The 15999-nt window shown below is 40.7% G+C and overlaps 2 protein-coding genes across 5 annotated transcripts in view; both read right to left on the reverse strand.

The window, feature by feature from the left end:
* Positions 1–9818, reverse strand: part of LOC113015191 (class I histocompatibility antigen, F10 alpha chain-like) — a 134074-nt gene extending 124256 nt beyond the window's left edge. For 2 of the 4 annotated variants that reach the window (XR_013904507.1, XM_080296017.1), the window contains exon 1: positions 9629–9817. Coding sequence is in view for 3 of the 4 variants with exons in the window: in XM_080296017.1 (XP_080152143.1) it covers positions 9629–9707 (79 nt within the window). In the remaining variant the exon portion in view is untranslated. Of the gene's footprint in view, positions 1–9628 lie in introns of all 4 variants that reach the window. The other 2 variants (XM_080296019.1, XM_080296020.1) reach the window with 2 other exon arrangements.
* LOC145423705 (class I histocompatibility antigen, F10 alpha chain-like) lies at positions 2735–8162 on the reverse strand. The gene is made up of 7 exons (XM_080296460.1): positions 8009–8162; positions 6233–6511; positions 5001–5318; positions 4283–4378; positions 3410–3427; positions 3170–3238; positions 2735–2843 (listed from the first exon to the last, which is right to left on the reverse strand). The coding sequence occupies exons 1-4, from the start codon at positions 8160–8162 to the stop codon at positions 4362–4364; spliced, it is 768 nt and encodes a 255-aa protein (XP_080152586.1). The 3' UTR covers positions 2735–2843; positions 3170–3238; positions 3410–3427; positions 4283–4361.
* Positions 9819–15999: the final 6181 nt, after the last annotated feature.

A 15999-nucleotide genomic window follows, 5' to 3' on the forward strand; every position in this document is an offset into this window, starting at 1 on the left:
GCACTGATTACAGGGCGCTACTGAGCAATTGTGCTTCAAGTTTAGCCTTTTACTAGGCCTGGCAACCTTGTCGGTTTGAGAACCACGACTGACTTTTCTCAAAGCAGGCCCCTTTTGCGTTGAGTGGGCTTTTTGTTTGAGTGCCAGTTTGACACAATTGGCAACCACATGGCCAGGCTTGTGACAGAAGAAACACAGTTTGGGCCTAGATCTTAAAACCATAACTGCAATTGCCTTGTTAGCTGGCCCACTCTTACCTGTCCAGGATGCGCTATGGTGCACAGGGATATCATGTCCTACAGCACTTGCTTTATGAGTCAGCTTAAACTCATCTGCCAGGGTGACAGCTTGCTGTAAAGTTAAAGCCCTCTGTTCACTTAAATAACAAGCAATAGACTCAGGAACAGAGTTTTTAAAGTCCTCCACCAGCATAAGCTCACGTATGGACCCCACATTGTTAACCTGGCTTGCAGAACACCACCTATCAAAGAGCTTTGCCTTCTCCCTAGCGAAGTCAAGATAGGACTGACCCTGTGCCAACTCCAAACCTCGAAAATGCTGCCTATAGGCCTCAGGTACAAGTTCATAGGCTTGGAGGACGGCACTTTTGATCTTTTCATAAACTAGGCCGTCCTGCCTAGACAGACCAGAACAAGCTTCCTGAGCCTTACCCGTGAATTTACACAGCAACATAACCCCCCACACATCTTGAGGCCATTGCAGTGCAGTCGCTATGCGTTCAAATGCAATAAATGGTAAATGGCCTGCATTTGTATAGCGCTTTTCTAGTCCCTAAGGACCCCAAAGCGCTTCACACTACATTCAGTCATTCACCCATTCACACACACATTCACACACTGGTGACAGCAAGCTACATTGTAGCCACAGCTGCCCTGGGGCGCACTGACAGAGGCGAGGCTGCCGGACACTGGCGCCACCGGGCCCTCTGACCACCACCAGTAGGCAAACATGGGGTTAGTATCTTGCCCAAGGATATTTGGCATGCAGCCAGGAGGCAGCCTGGGATCGAACCACCGACCTTCTGATTAGCGGCTGACCTGCTCTGCCACCTGAGCTACATAAAGAAGCTATGAACACTGGACTCACAGAAAACTGGAACCAGATGGATGTTATTGCTCACAAATGAGCCTCTGGACACCTGTTCACCAACAGATGTAGGCCCAGTGCTCGTCAGCTCCAGCTGATTCAACTGGAACACCATTTCAGCCTGAAGAAAACCACCACACACACCTGTACCAATTCTCTCACAGGCTAGCCAACAAATAATGGTAACCGACCAACTTACCTTTTCTCACACACACACACACACACACACACACACACACAGCAACCTTTACCTACCTATCTTCTGGAGTGTGCTGGGCTCAAGGCAACTTTAAAGGCAAAACTTCAGCGACCGGAGCCCTGAATTGCCTACCCCCCCAACAGGGAACTAATCCCCACCCAGGATTACTCCAAAAATAAGAAAGGCAAAATAATAAAAGAGTGCCCTTAAAAAGAACTTAAAAAGCTCAGCTGAACACTCACCTAACTGGGAAGGTGTATTTCTACTCTTATCAAAAAGCAACACAACCGTCACAAAAAAGCCATAAAAAAAAAAAACCCAAACACCACTAATTTCAAACTCCCTTTTCATATCCCGGACGAGCCCCCACTTGTTACGTTCCCCTGAGGAGTCTAGGCGGTGAGGGGGAAGTAACAAAAAAAGTGTCCGGGTCAGAAAAAGGAGTCAAGGAGGCAAAAGGGTTAAATTAAATAGTTTTATTAAAGTAGCTCAACTAAAAGAGACGGACAAGCCGCTATCACCATTTAAGAAAACAAACAAAACTCAGGCGTTGGTCAATAAAGTAAAACGTAAGCCAAAAAGAAAGAGCAGTTCACTAGCTGCAAACACGGACATGCAGCTCACTAGCTGAAAACCACCAAAAACGCAGCTCACAAGCTGTAACCACACTAATGGCACTCTGGCCCAGAGCTCACCTTTCCCTGGGCTTAAATCTCCTTGATTACTGACGAGAGTCAGCTGCACAAAAGGGAAAGGTGGCACCTCAGGCAGAAGAGGTAGTGGGACACGCCCACACAGGCACCTTCAGGAAGAGGCCCTGCTAGGGCCGTAACAGGGACAAAGGAGTTTTTAAGTCTGTTCGTTCTTGTCTTTGGCAGAAGCAACCTGTCACTGAACAGACTCCTCTGGTTGTTTATGGCTGTGTGCAGAGGATGCCCAGCATTGTCCATAATGTCCAGCAGTTTCTTCAGTGTCCTTTTCTCTGCCACTGTCACCAGAGTGTCCAGCTTCCATGTCGACCTATAGAGCCAGCCTTCCTGATCAGTTTCTCCAGCCTGGATGAGTCCTTCTTTGCTGTGCTGCTCCTACAGCACACCACAGCATAGAAAAGTACTACAGCAACCACCAACTGGTAAAACATCCTCAGGAGCTTCCTGCAGATGTTAAAAGACCTCAGCCTCCTCAGGAAGTACAGTCAGCTTTGGGCTTTTTTATAGAGGTGCTCTGTATTGCATGACCTGGACTGGTCATGTTGTCCACCCACAGCCCGAGGTACTTGTACTTGTTGACCACCTCCACCTCCTCTCCCTCTATCTGAACCGGCAGTGGACCTGCTCTGGACCTCCTGAAGTCCACAACCAGTTCCTTGGTCTTTGAGGTGTTGGATTGCAGGTAGTTTGTGTGACTCACAAACCACCTGCAACTATATTTTAGATTTTAGATCTTTTTAACAGATTTTATGATGTGAACAATCAACGAATTCAATGAATTCCAGTTTATGTAGAAGAACGAGCTGACACGTCTTCTCTCAGGTTGTCTGTAGAGATAAAAAAGAAATAAAATAAATGTTAGGATTAATCAATTCCACAAAAAACCTATCTACAGTTTCATTAAGATCTAAAATTCTGATTCAATCGAGTATTTACTTCATATGTTTCTGAATGGAATTAACACATTTGTTTTAATTTTGTTAAATCATTTCATGAAACGTTATTTTGAAAGCATCTTTCTCTTAATATGATTTAAAGTTATACTAAAGCACTTTTTTGGATATATTTAAACAGGAGATTTTACTACAGCCACTATTTTACATAAGTTTTAAAAGAAAGCTAAAACATGAGACACAAATATGAAGTAACTCACTGTGTGCAGAGCTGTTTGTGGTTTAGGCTTGAGGAAGCATTTGCTCCTGGACTTCAGGGTTCTCTGCAGCTGTAGGTCAGAAACACAATGTTAGTCCACATCCTGCTCTCATCTGTCACTTTTACAACAATCGAACACAACAGGAAACAGCCCTGAAAGACTGTTTAGATTAAAGTACAGAAACCCTTTTTAATTTAGTGTGGAGAAGAGATTAGAGAAAAGGGACAAAGTTTAACTTACGAGATGGTGGACGTTTGCCTGAAATAAAAAAGAAAAAATACATCATGTTAATAATTTGTTATAAATGTTAACACAATTTTTTTTCATGTATTATACAAGGCATCAAACATAATTTCATATTTTCATTTTGTAATCTGGACAAAAGCATTAATTTAATGTGTAAAATTAAAAACATAGACACTGGGCTTACTCACTAATGTGTTTATAGATATATTCTGACTTTTCCCACAAAATGTGCTCGTGTTAAATTTATAAGTAAAGCGACTGAAGGTAGAGAACGTACACATTTCTAATGCAGGTAAAGGTGTACCTTAGGATGTGTTTGTTTGGCAGAGTTGATGGTTAAGAAAAGAGAAACAATGTTTGGGTTTCAATAACTGAGTTGGTGGTTATTTTGTTCCCTGACAACCAAACTGTAGCTCAGGTGTAAAAAAAAAAAAACCCCAACAAAAACAAAAAAAACACAAAGACAGAAAGAAAAATGATGCAGAAAAAAGTAAATAACAGACAAGAAGAAAAAGTGAAGTAACTGGACAAAAATCTACAAGCGCAGAGAAATGAAGGGGCAAGTTATGAAACACAACAAGCATGATTAATGAATATCGTTGTAATATATTGAGGATTTGAAAGAGTCTGATCATCCTGCTGGCAGAGAAAGTATTAAAATACTTTAATATTAACCTGAAGACTCAGCTTACACTGCTTTTGGTTGTTACCTGTTTAATCCTGTGTGCATTGTTTGTTTTCTTTTGAAAACTGTTAATAATGACTTCAATTAAGTCATATTACTCTTACTATCATTATTATTGTTTGCACTATGTCATCATCATTGTTTGCATTATACAAGAAAAATCCAGGAAGTTTGTTTCTCACCTGTCCTCTTTTTGTAAATAATGAATGCGATCACAGCGATGGCAGCAAGAACAACCACAGCAACAACGACCGGGATGATCTAGGAGAAGGAATTTCCTGTGGATCACAGAACAAACAAAAGGTGAGAACAAAAACTTTCCAATCAGATAACAATCATGTACAAGAGCTTCGTTTATGGTCACTACATATTTGTCTCACTAATGTTTGTTTTCATTCCAGCAATAAAAGTTCTGCCATTAAATTTAATTTCAATACATTGCTATGTTCAAATTTGTTGGCAATGTTTTCAAAATATACATTTTCCCCCATTTACTATTTAATCTTCTAAAACTGTCCATTAGTCAGATAATCAGTGGCCACACATGAACATGTTTTATATTCATCAATGTTCAGCAAGAACAAAAATGTGGTGGAAAAACACAAGTTGGTCTAAACTGATTTAGTTCTTAAAATTATTCTGACAGAAGCTGACAGAAAGAATATCAAAGATACTCGCAAATATAAAAAAAACAGTGAAAAGACAGCAAAGTGGACAATAATTTAAATCAGAGCGCTCAAAACTTTAAATATTTATTAAGAATTTAACAAATCAGTATCAGTATGAAAAATATTTAATAAATCTGTATACAACGGGGGAGGAATTAAACTTTTCATCAAACTCAAATAAAACCACATGAACTGCACCATTTTTACAGTAAACTAAATGCGTGTTTCCTACCTTCATCACTTTTACCCTTGTTGGTTTTGATCACTGCTTTGTCCAGTTTGGTGACGATGTCCTCGTTCACACCAGAGAGCTGAAACACACATCTGTATCTGTGCCAGTCTTCAGGTTTGACTGATGAGACATCCAGGTCAACACTCATCTGGAAGGTCCCGTCATTGTTGGTGAGAATCTCTCCTTTGTTCACACCCTCATGAAGCTCCACTCCATCTTTTTTCCAGACCATCTCGGCTCTGTTAGGATAGAAACCTGTAGCGTGGCAGGTGACTGGAGAGGAGGAAGACTTCTGGAGGAGAGACACTTTGGGGACAACTGTGGAGTAAAGACAAACAGTTCATTCTTTCTGCATTATTATTATTACTTTTATTTGAGCTGGAGAGGTGCATGGTGCAGACGAGACGTGAAGAAGAGAGTGCAGACAAGGTGGAGTGGATGGAGATGAGCAAGAGTGGAAAGGAAGGTTTACAAGATGGCAGTGAGACCTGCTGTGATTTAACATCTGAGGATGGTGGCACTGAGACAAATACAGGAGACAGAGCTGATGATATTAAAATTATCATAAGGAGTGAGAAGGATTAGAAATGAGTATATCAGAGCTAAAACTGTGGAAGATGATCTGCTATGACGACCAGGAGCCACTTTAAAAGATTCTTCTTCTTATTATTATTATTATTATTAAAACCATACCAATTTCTTTTGATGTGATGTAAAATTAAATTAAATTTAAAAAATGTGTCACACGAAGTGCAATTATATTAACCCTTTCACACATAGGGGTCACTACAGTGGACAACTATTCAAAGGCTGTTTTCTTGCACATAAACCACTACATTGGACACAGATGTGTCACTCCATAGGCAGGGTTATAGTTGTTACATATATTGTTATACTGTTATAAAATATTTTAAAAATATATTTTTGTTATGTTATAGTTTTTACACAGTGTATATTAATTATTCATTTGTCAAATTCATAAGTCAAAATGTTTGTTGTACAACTAAGTGGACGTGTAAAAATACTCTTTGAAAATGAAAAGTACGTTTAAAAAAATGAAGTTGAAAAATCTTTTTTTCATGCCTAAAGATGAATAAAAATACACAAGAAAAAAAGCCCTGATTGAGGTTTTCATAATTCATGCATGAAAAGGTTAATTTAATATCGTATTAAGTAATAAACTGAGACATATAACTTTTGGTTAACAATCTAATTCTGGTCATAGATTTTACCTGTTTTCATCAGAAAGCTCCTCCCATAGTTCACATACTTCTTCAGTGACTCAGGACAAATCTGGGTGAGGTAGTTCTTTTGCTGAGCAGTCAGAGCACTGTCATGATCCCACTTTATTGTTGTCATGACAGCCTGTTGTTTTTTAGTGACCCACGTCTGTTCCTTCAGGTCAAACATTATGTAGTCCTCTCCATCATAACCAAACTGCATATATCCAGTCACTTCACCTGTTTCTTCATCCCATTCACAGCTGCACATCTGCTGGACAATGTGAGCACCTGACAGAAACACAGAGGCAAAGACTGCAGTGAACCAGAGAGAGGCTGCACTAAAGTCTTATACTGACACAGAGACGTGATCAACATATAGAGGATCTACATTTATGGCTGCTTTTGTCTCAGTGGAAGATTTTTAAAACAAATCATCATTAACAATGTAGATTGTAGAAAAAGAGAGTGGAAAAAAACAGAATTAATTTTCTCCCGTTAGCACATCTACGTCCTGCCTGCAGAGATATCACTGCACAGGTTATCTATGCTGCTGTAGGTGGAGAAACTTCCTGTGAGCTGCAGGATCAGACAAACACACTAAGATGGATCCTGAGCAGCCGACACAGATCCTGATTCTAGATTTACTTTCCATCCTCTGAAACTCTGCAGCCGTCATCAGTCCAACAAATTCCTTCCTGTCTAAGATTTTACAACCATGTTTTCATTTTTATTACATTTACTAAGAGCAGAGGACTGAAACAATAATTCAGACCTTGAATTTGACTCCATGCTGGGACACTTTGGTGTTTTTCAGCGCTGTGTCCAGATCAGATTTTGCACTAAAAATATTAAAACATTCACGTTAATGATATTATTGGATGTGTAGCACAGAGATTTGTGAGTGTCTTTGAGTAGGAACCTGAGCGCCGCTGATGCTGTGATGAGAGCAGACAGTCTACAGGTGAGAGCGACACGAGGAGTCATTCCTGCTTTTATAACATCGCTGCTCTCAAAGCCACGAGAAACGCCTCGGTGCATCATCACAGGTATTTTCTTTATATGAACATGTGGAGTTACACACCATCTAGGTTCAAATTTCACACTTTTCCAGCCTGTTTGGTTAATAAATTATATTAAAATTGCTAATCAATAAATCAGGACGGCGTGAATGTCCATGAAACTCTCGCAAAAACACCTCCTTATAGGCGGCAACAAAGTGAATGTGGGATGAGCTGGTGTTGTCTGCACTCCTTTGATTGGAGTGTAGATTAAGTGGAGGAGAAACATGGGGAGGCCCTGCATGAGTCAAGAAAATGCTCACAGCTGTCACTGATAGAGGTGGGCGGGTCGATCCAAATATCGATAGTATTGATACCAACACTAGTATTGTTTACGGATCAATACTAGCATGACTGGATTGATACTTTGCTTTTATCCTTCAAGTTCAGTATGTAGCCGCTGAACTGTGTTAATTATTTCTGTAGTGGGGATTCCCTTTGTCCAACCAAACATCCTACAGTTTAAAATTCACAAGCCACTGCTGCACTGTGGTAATGTTTTGTATGCAGGCAAAAGAAGTCCAATTATCAAACTCGAAAGTTGCTTCTACCCACTGCTTCTCCTGCTCTGGTAAAAAACCATAGGCCCACCCCAGTGCATTCTGGTCCTATACCAGTCCCTTTATTTATATATTTATGTAGCAGCCCTTGGCATCAAGAACGACAGAAGAGTCTCTAACGGGTGCAGCCATTTTTTTCCTTCCTAAAAAATGAAACATAAACAAACCTCCAGTTTGGTTGAAGCACTGCTTTAAAATCTCAATGTTGGCTTTGAACCACTCTTGGAACTGTGGATCTACTGCACCGTCCACCCAGTCCTGTTTGGGCACCAGTTTCTCCGTGTTGCTGTCATAATATTCAATCTGAATATCATCAACCATCCCAACAACCACAAACTCTGTGAAGTTTGGGACTTGAGAGGACGCAGTGTAGAAATACTTCAGCGAGTGGGTCACTGTAAGAAACAGTTAATGTTGTGAGAGCTCAGTTATTAAAAGTTATTCAGCAGTTCTTGGAGACTGTTTGGGATATAATATATCACATGTAACCCTTCTGGATGATATCCAACAATTTTGAAGCAGAAACATTGTTTCAGTGACAAGATATAGGCGGCAATTACTTTTTGGCAGGTTGAAAATGACATATTATCGGTATTAATGTTCTGGGCTGTTTGAGATATAATATGTCACATAGGACCCTTCTGAATGACATCCAACAATTTTGAAGCAGAAACATTGTTTCAGTGACAAGATATAGGCGGCAGTCACTTTTTGGCAGGCTGAAAATGGCATATTATCAATGTTAATGTTCCTTTAAAGGTTATCCAGCAGTTCTAAGGGACTGTTTGAGATGTAATATTTGACATATGACCCTTCTGAATGACATCCGCCAAGTTTGAAGCAGAAATAGTATTTCATTGACAAGTTATAGTCCACAATCACTTTTTGGCATATTATCAGTTTTATTGTTCCTGTAAAAGTTATTCAGCAGTTCTTGGAGAGTTTTTGGGATATAATATATCACATGTAACCCTTCTGGAATATATCCAACAAGTTTGAAGCCGAAATATTGTTTCAGTGACAAGTTATAGGCCACAATCACTTTTTGGTAGCGCTAAAATGCCATGTTCTCAGTCGTTATTCTGAACAAACAAGAAAGAGTCATGGTGATACTGGCACAATAGGTCTTTATTGTTTTAACTACTATTCGACAGTCTTATAACAAATATGAACAACGAGAGTAGACATACTAAACCTGTGGGCATTAATTATTCCATCGTGATGCGTGTAGTCATTCGTGACTGCGCTACACACTGAAAGCAACCTTCTGATAAGCGTCATAATTCGGTTACAAGAAACGTTAAAGTTCCATAAATGCATACCTTTGCCTAATAACAAAGGCATAAATGTGGTTGTTTGTCGTCTCCCCCCCCCCCCGTTATATCAGTTACACGGAAGTAGCTGGCAACGCAAGTAATCCGGGCGCTGTAGCTTTAAGCAGCTGTGCGCGCTCCCGCGGACGGCAATCAGTTTCTGGCAGACAATCACTTTTTGGCACAACACCTGTTATCATCAAATAGTTTTGGACATAATTCGCCTTGTTTTAATCTTTGCCTTCATCTAAACTTTAATGTTTATTATTAGGTATTGAAGAGATAAACAGACGATTTAATTATCTGTATAATATAATCAATTGTTTCTAGACATGGACATTATCTACTAGGATCCATTACAACTAAATGTTTAGCGTACAGGAACTTTCTGGGGAGCAAACAGTCCGTCCATTTGTCTTTCAAATTACATAAATCTGACATAGAAAAAGACAAAAATATAACAGTCAAACTGACCTGCCGCTGCCCCCTGTATTACCAGGAGAAGAAAGAAGATGAAGGCTTTCATCTTCTTCTTCATTGTGACCATAAACATCCAAAACCTTTAACAGACTTTATGCGCTCGCTTGTCCAGAAAAAGCTAAAGCTAAAATGGAGAACCAGGAGAAACGTCACCATTAGCCTCGATCAGAGCCAATAGGGATTTACTCTGAGAGTAAACGTCACTGAAATCAACGAAACTGAAAGTAAAATATCTTCATGAACCAGTTTATCACGAAGTAAAGGTTAGTTTTATCTGGTCTTTATAGATTTTTATGTTATGACAGGTTTAGTTCATGTTATGTCGCGTATACACTGCATAATTTATTTTCTATTCAGTGGATAAAACCTTGTTACGTTTCTCAGTGGAGTGATTTGTATTCATTTTAAACGCATACACATACACTGATACACACTCATCCCCCCTCCCTTTCCAAACGCCTTCGATGCTTGTCCCCTCCCGGGACAGATGGCGGGTCGACTGGACCAGCGCAGACATGCAGGACCGGATGCGCTGCCTGCACCGGCTCTCTCTCACCCTTTACCCACCCCTGTTACTTGTGTTTCTGTGGTGTATTGACTTTCATGTGCTTTTTGTGCTGAGGTGGGGTTTTTTTTTTCTGTTTTCAAACTGTTCTCCCACTAGGAGCTCATCTGAGTGGAGTATTTTTCTCCTCCTCTCACCTCATGTTGTGTATTTTTTTTCTATCAGCCTACCTCTCTGACATGTCTCCCCAATGTGATGTTTGTGTAAAGCAGTGGTTCCCAAACTTTTTTTCTTAGGCCCCCCTTTGTTTTACAAGAAAAATCGCATTTACTTTCCCTCCATTTAGAAAGGCAGAGGCGTCACAGTGTAATTATTTTATGTGTTGTTTTGTTTTTTCCTTTGTAATAATATTCAACATTGCTATCAATACATTTTTCAAAAAATTCCTCTCTGTGCAAAATGGGTTCAAAAACATAAACAACTGTGGGATACTGTTTGTCCGTGATTTGAACCGGGGGAACAAATTGTGTTGCTGTAACCCATAATTTCCTTTGGGATTAATAATGATTCTGAAATTTAATGAAAATCCAAAGACCCAAACACAAAGAATCAAAACATGTACTTTAACACAAACATTGGATAACATCGGCTCTTTCCTGTTAAATGCTGATGTGTTATAAATGCTGAAAAGAAACTTTAAATGACTGCAGATATTTGAGCATCCGACGCTGTTTTATTCCTTATCTGCTTTTTCTGTCTATAAGTTCTCATTTATCAGCTTTGAATCACTTAATAATTGTTATACAGTTTAGGTTCAAATTAATGTGAATGTTACAGTCACAAAAAAAGCAACACTGGCTGTATCCCAATTCAGGGTCTGCAGCCTTAAAGGCCGCATTTTAAGGCCGATTATGTCACATCGACGCGATGAAGGCTGTCCCCCTTCATTTCCCCAGATTTGAAGGCTGGGTCCAGTGTAGACTTCAGGGGTGTCCAAAACCATGGGCTGCATCCTCCTGAGGACGCATTTGTAGGCCGATTCCGTCAAAGCCAGGCGACAAAGGCTGTCCAAAACCGTAGACTCCTCCGAATCCAGCCGACAAATGCATGGCCCACCATATCCCAGAATTCATAGCGCGGCCCAGCCAATTCCAGTTTCCAACAATAGCGGCCGCTACTTAGTTTTAGTATTACTCTTATTACTCTTTCTAGGACACAAAATAAACTTTTAACATACTTTCAGGCGAGAATGTAGCGGTGTAAACTTCAAATATCTGCTCGGTTTATCAAGACATCACATATTTGCAAAAGTGCTCCGACATTTTCGGAGACGCCTGTTACCCACCAGCTTGATAGCTAGCCGGGAGGTCAAGGGTCACTAGAGCCGGCGACAACTGCGAACTCCCAGCACATCATTTTAAGATCACAGCAGTCTTTTGCTGCTCAGGTTAAAAGTGATTTATAAGTTACTTAGATAACCTAAAAATGTTATTGTTTGGCTTTTTTCAGTGTTTTATTTGTTCGTGAGTAAATCGGTTTGGCTGAGATTAAAGTTATTAGATTAGATTAGATAAAATAAAACTTTGTTTTTCACACAGCTGAATAAACGTCAAACAGAAAACTGATTAAACAGAAGTGTGAGATGGTCGAGAATTTACACCAGTGTCCTGTTATATTTTAGATAGCAAAGGAGCAGAAAGCTGAGTTTATTAAACTCCACCGAGACAGCGGTGACGCAAATCTGAAAGCTATAGACCGTCCAATAGAGATCAACAGACTACGTGACACATCCACCCTGACACTGCTGTTGATCATCTGTGTGCAATATCTCAGTCTTTCCATGTTCTGTGCAATATTTTTGGCTCATGTGCAATTATTATTATTTTGGTTTAAATGTTTCCTACACATACACCATGTATATAGTTCCACTCACATATGTATACATATACACTGTTTTTTATTTTATTCTATTTATTTAATTATTTATTTATTTTCCGCCTTCGTTGTATATTGGTTTCTCTTCTTCTTGTCACGGTTCTGGGTCAGTTTGACCCAGTATTTTGAGTTGTCATGTTTTTGCAGGTTTAGTTTAGTTCCATGTGTCATTTTCTGTCTGTCTCTCTATATAGAGTCTGCGTCTTAGTGTGATGGTTTCTTGTTCCTGTTTTATTGTGAAGGTCTGCGTCTCATGTGAGTGTGTTCAGTTTTACCTCTGTCTCGTCTTGTTGATTATTCCCAGCTGTGTCCACCACCTGTGTGTAATTCCCCTGTGTTTCTCTGTGTATTTAAGTCGTGTCCTCTGTCATTGTAGTTGCTGGTCTGTCTGTGTTTCCACCCTGCTTCATCTGGGTGTTTCCCTGCTGTCTACCATCGTCTGCCTCTGCTCACCCTCCTTCATGTTCGTGTTCTGGTTTCTGCGCTGTAGTTCAGTTGTTTTCCAGTATAGTTTAGTTTGTCTTCGTTTGCCATTTATTCAATAAACCACCTTCACACCCTCACGACTGCCTGCGCTTGGATCCTCCTTCATTTCTTCCACACGGCTCTTCTCACTCGCCGTGACACTTCTTACTTTAGCACCTTCGTGGTTCAGCTACCCAATTTCGCTGTGCAAGAAACTGCACAATGACAATAAAAAGCTCTAAGTCTAAGTCTCTAAGTCTCTACACTTATTTTTTAATTACACCTTTACACTTTTAAGTACACTATTTAGATTCAGAAAAGTTTATATAACTATTTAGCCTTGTTGTGCAAACAAGCCTGCATAACTTAATAAATATAGAATTTGAAAAATAACAAACCTAAAAATTTACATTATATACTAGATACATGTTCTGATGAGTTTTGGCAAACAACCATTTGACTAACACGTCTGTCTCAACTGCTCTTGTTCCATCTCCCTCTCTCTCCCTCTCTCTCCCTCTCTGTTCTGACAATCAAGCCAAACACCAACATCATCAAATATACAGTTCAAACCAGTTGTTTACATACTCTTTAGATAAAAACACAAACACTTTTTTAATCGTAACATCAAATCAGACTAAATGTTTATTTTTTTTAGATTGATAAATATAAAAAACATTTGTTAAATTTAAGAGTAAAGAGAGAAACTATCTGTATTTCTTAATTGCAAATGGCACCTGATGAAAGATTTTTAATTTTGTGTTTATACTTAGTTGTAGCTTTTATTTAAAGGAAGAAGAGGTTGTGAATTGGAGCCAACACAGGGAGAGAGAAATTGAAGCCATATGTACGAAAGGAATGTGGTGACATCCGGTTTTAAACAGACAGGCTGGCGCTCCCCCTCTCTGTCTCTCCTTTTATGGAGATGTCTGAATTTTCTATACATACTACCTCCTTTGTTAACAGGCAAGCTAACGGTCTCTTTCTCCTTTTAAGGAAAAATATCAGTTGCATACATGACACTCCTACTGCTGTGGAGACTTGCTTTTTCTGAGTATAAATAAAGAACGTTCTGGATGCCCTGGGCAGTTTTTCTGTGTCTCATCTGTTGTGCACGTCAGTGCAGAGCAGATCGGACCGTTGGCTGCCCATGCGCATGTAAAAAATAGATATCTGAGTTGTGAGTTTCTTTATCTTCTAAATAATTTTCTCTTCACAGCACCAAATTGTATTCAAAATTGAGCCACACTTATGGAGCTCCACAATTCTTTTCCTGGTGTTTTGGTTGATATCTCTTGATTTTTCCATGTCAAAGAAACAGGCTCTGTGTTTTGCCTTATATGCATCCACAGGTGTGCCACCAATTTACTCACATGGACTCTACTAACTAATTGTCAGGCGGTGGAAGGAATACTTCGAGGACCTCCTTAATCCCACTGACACGTCTTCCTAGGAGGAAGCAGAGTCTGGGGATGAGGGGAATGACCCGCCAATTTCCGGGGCGAGGTCACTGAGGCAGTTAAACAACTCCTTGGTGGCAGAGCCCCTGGTGTTGATGAGGTCCGCCCCGAGTTCCTGAAGGCTCTGGACGTTGTAGGGCTGTCCTGGTTGACACGCCTCTACAATGTTGCGTGGAGATCAGGGGCAGTACCTGTGGACTGGCAGACCAGGGTGGTGGTCCCCATCTTTAAGAAAGGGGACCGAAGGGTGTGTTCCAACTACAGGGGGATCACACTCCTCAGCCTCCCTGGGAAAGTCTATGCCAGGGTGCTGGAAAGGAGAGTTCATCCGCTAGTCGAACCTCGGATACAGGAGGAACAATGCGGTTTTCGTCCTGGTCGCGGGACGAAAACCGCTGGACCAGCTCTTTATCCTCTCGAGGATACTTGAGGGTGCATGGGAGTTTGCCCAACCAGTCTACATGTGTTTTGTGGACTTGGAGAAGGCATTCGACCGTGTCCCTCGGGGTGTCCTGTGGGAGGTGTTGCGGGAGTATGGGGTGTCTGGCCCATTGCTACGGGCCATTCGATCCCTATACAACCGTTGCAAGAGCTTGGTTCGCATTGCCGGCAATAAGTCGGACTCGTTCCCGGTGGGTGATGGGCTCCGCCAGGGCTGCCCTTTGTCACCGGTTCTGTTCATAATTTTTATGGACAGGATTTCTAGGCGCAGCCAAGTGGCGGAGGGCTTTCGCTTTGGTGGACTCAGAATCTCATCTCTGCTTTTTGCGGATGATGTGGTTCTGTTGGCTTCATCGGGTGAGGGCCTCCAGCTCGCACTGGAACGGTTCGCAGCCGAGTGTGAAGCAGCGGGAATGAGGATCAGCACCTCCAAATCTGAGGCCATGGTTCTCAGCCGGAAAAGGGTGGAGTGCCCACTCCGGGTCAGGAATGAGTTACTGCCCCAAGTGGAGGAGTTCAAGTATCTGACAGATACTGAAGCTACTGATATTGAAGCTCTCAATTTACCGGTCAATCTACGCCCCTACCGGCACCTATGGTCACAAGCTGTGGGTAGTGGCCGAAAGAACGAGATCGTGGATAAAAGCGGTAGAAATGAGCTTCCTCTGAAGGGAGGCTGGCCTCTCCCTTAGAGGTAGGGTAAGAGTTTAGCCATCCGAGAGGGGCTCAGTGTAGAGCCGCTCCTCCTCCACATCGAAAAGAGCCAGTTGAGGTGATTCGGGCATCTGACAAGGATGCCTCCTGGGCATCTCTTGGGTGAGGTGTTCATGTCTCACCGGGAGGAGGCCCCTCCTATATGACAGACCAAGTTTTTCAGCAGATTAAACCGGAGGATTAGAGACATGATAGCACGAAGCTTACACTGTAATATTTTTTTCAATTTAAAATTAAAGCAGAAAAGATTTTGATTTTTTAAATAAACAAAGTAAGTGCTTGCATAATCCAGGTTTGATGTTTAATCTGTTAATTTGTCTGCATTTGTTATGTTTGCAAAGTGTGAGGAAGTAAACTTAGGTGGAGACGTAAGGAAATTTGTTTGTTCAATTATTTCTTTGTTGCAACAATGTTTCTTGGCAATAAATCTTATACAATTTGAAAGCCTTTTTATTTCTCCTGAATTGGTGCCTCATTTGTTAGGAAAATGAATCATGTTGTCACAGAAGACTTTACTCTGAAAGCACCTCTGCAGTTTCTTCTCTTTGTGTATTTAAATGGCAAATAGACAACCAACTGTCATTCACTCTTATTTTATCCTTAAATGTAGTTATTTCAAACAAATGGAAATCTTTATACGTATGAAAGATTTCCATTTGTTTGCTCTACATGCTCCAAGTTATATAGCTTGATCATCTTTTGATTACGAGCGTTTAATTCTTCTATAATCATAGGTAGCACATATGTTTTCCTCTATTTCCTTGTGTCTATCAGACAAACCCTGCTGCGGCTTTTCTGGTGTGACTTTGATACAAACAATGAGGAAATCACATCAGTTAAAGCTA

Source organism: Astatotilapia calliptera, chromosome 22, assembly GCF_964374335.1.
Source record: "Astatotilapia calliptera chromosome 22, fAstCal68.1, whole genome shotgun sequence".
Taxonomy (NCBI): Eukaryota; Metazoa; Chordata; class Actinopteri; order Cichliformes; family Cichlidae; genus Astatotilapia; species Astatotilapia calliptera.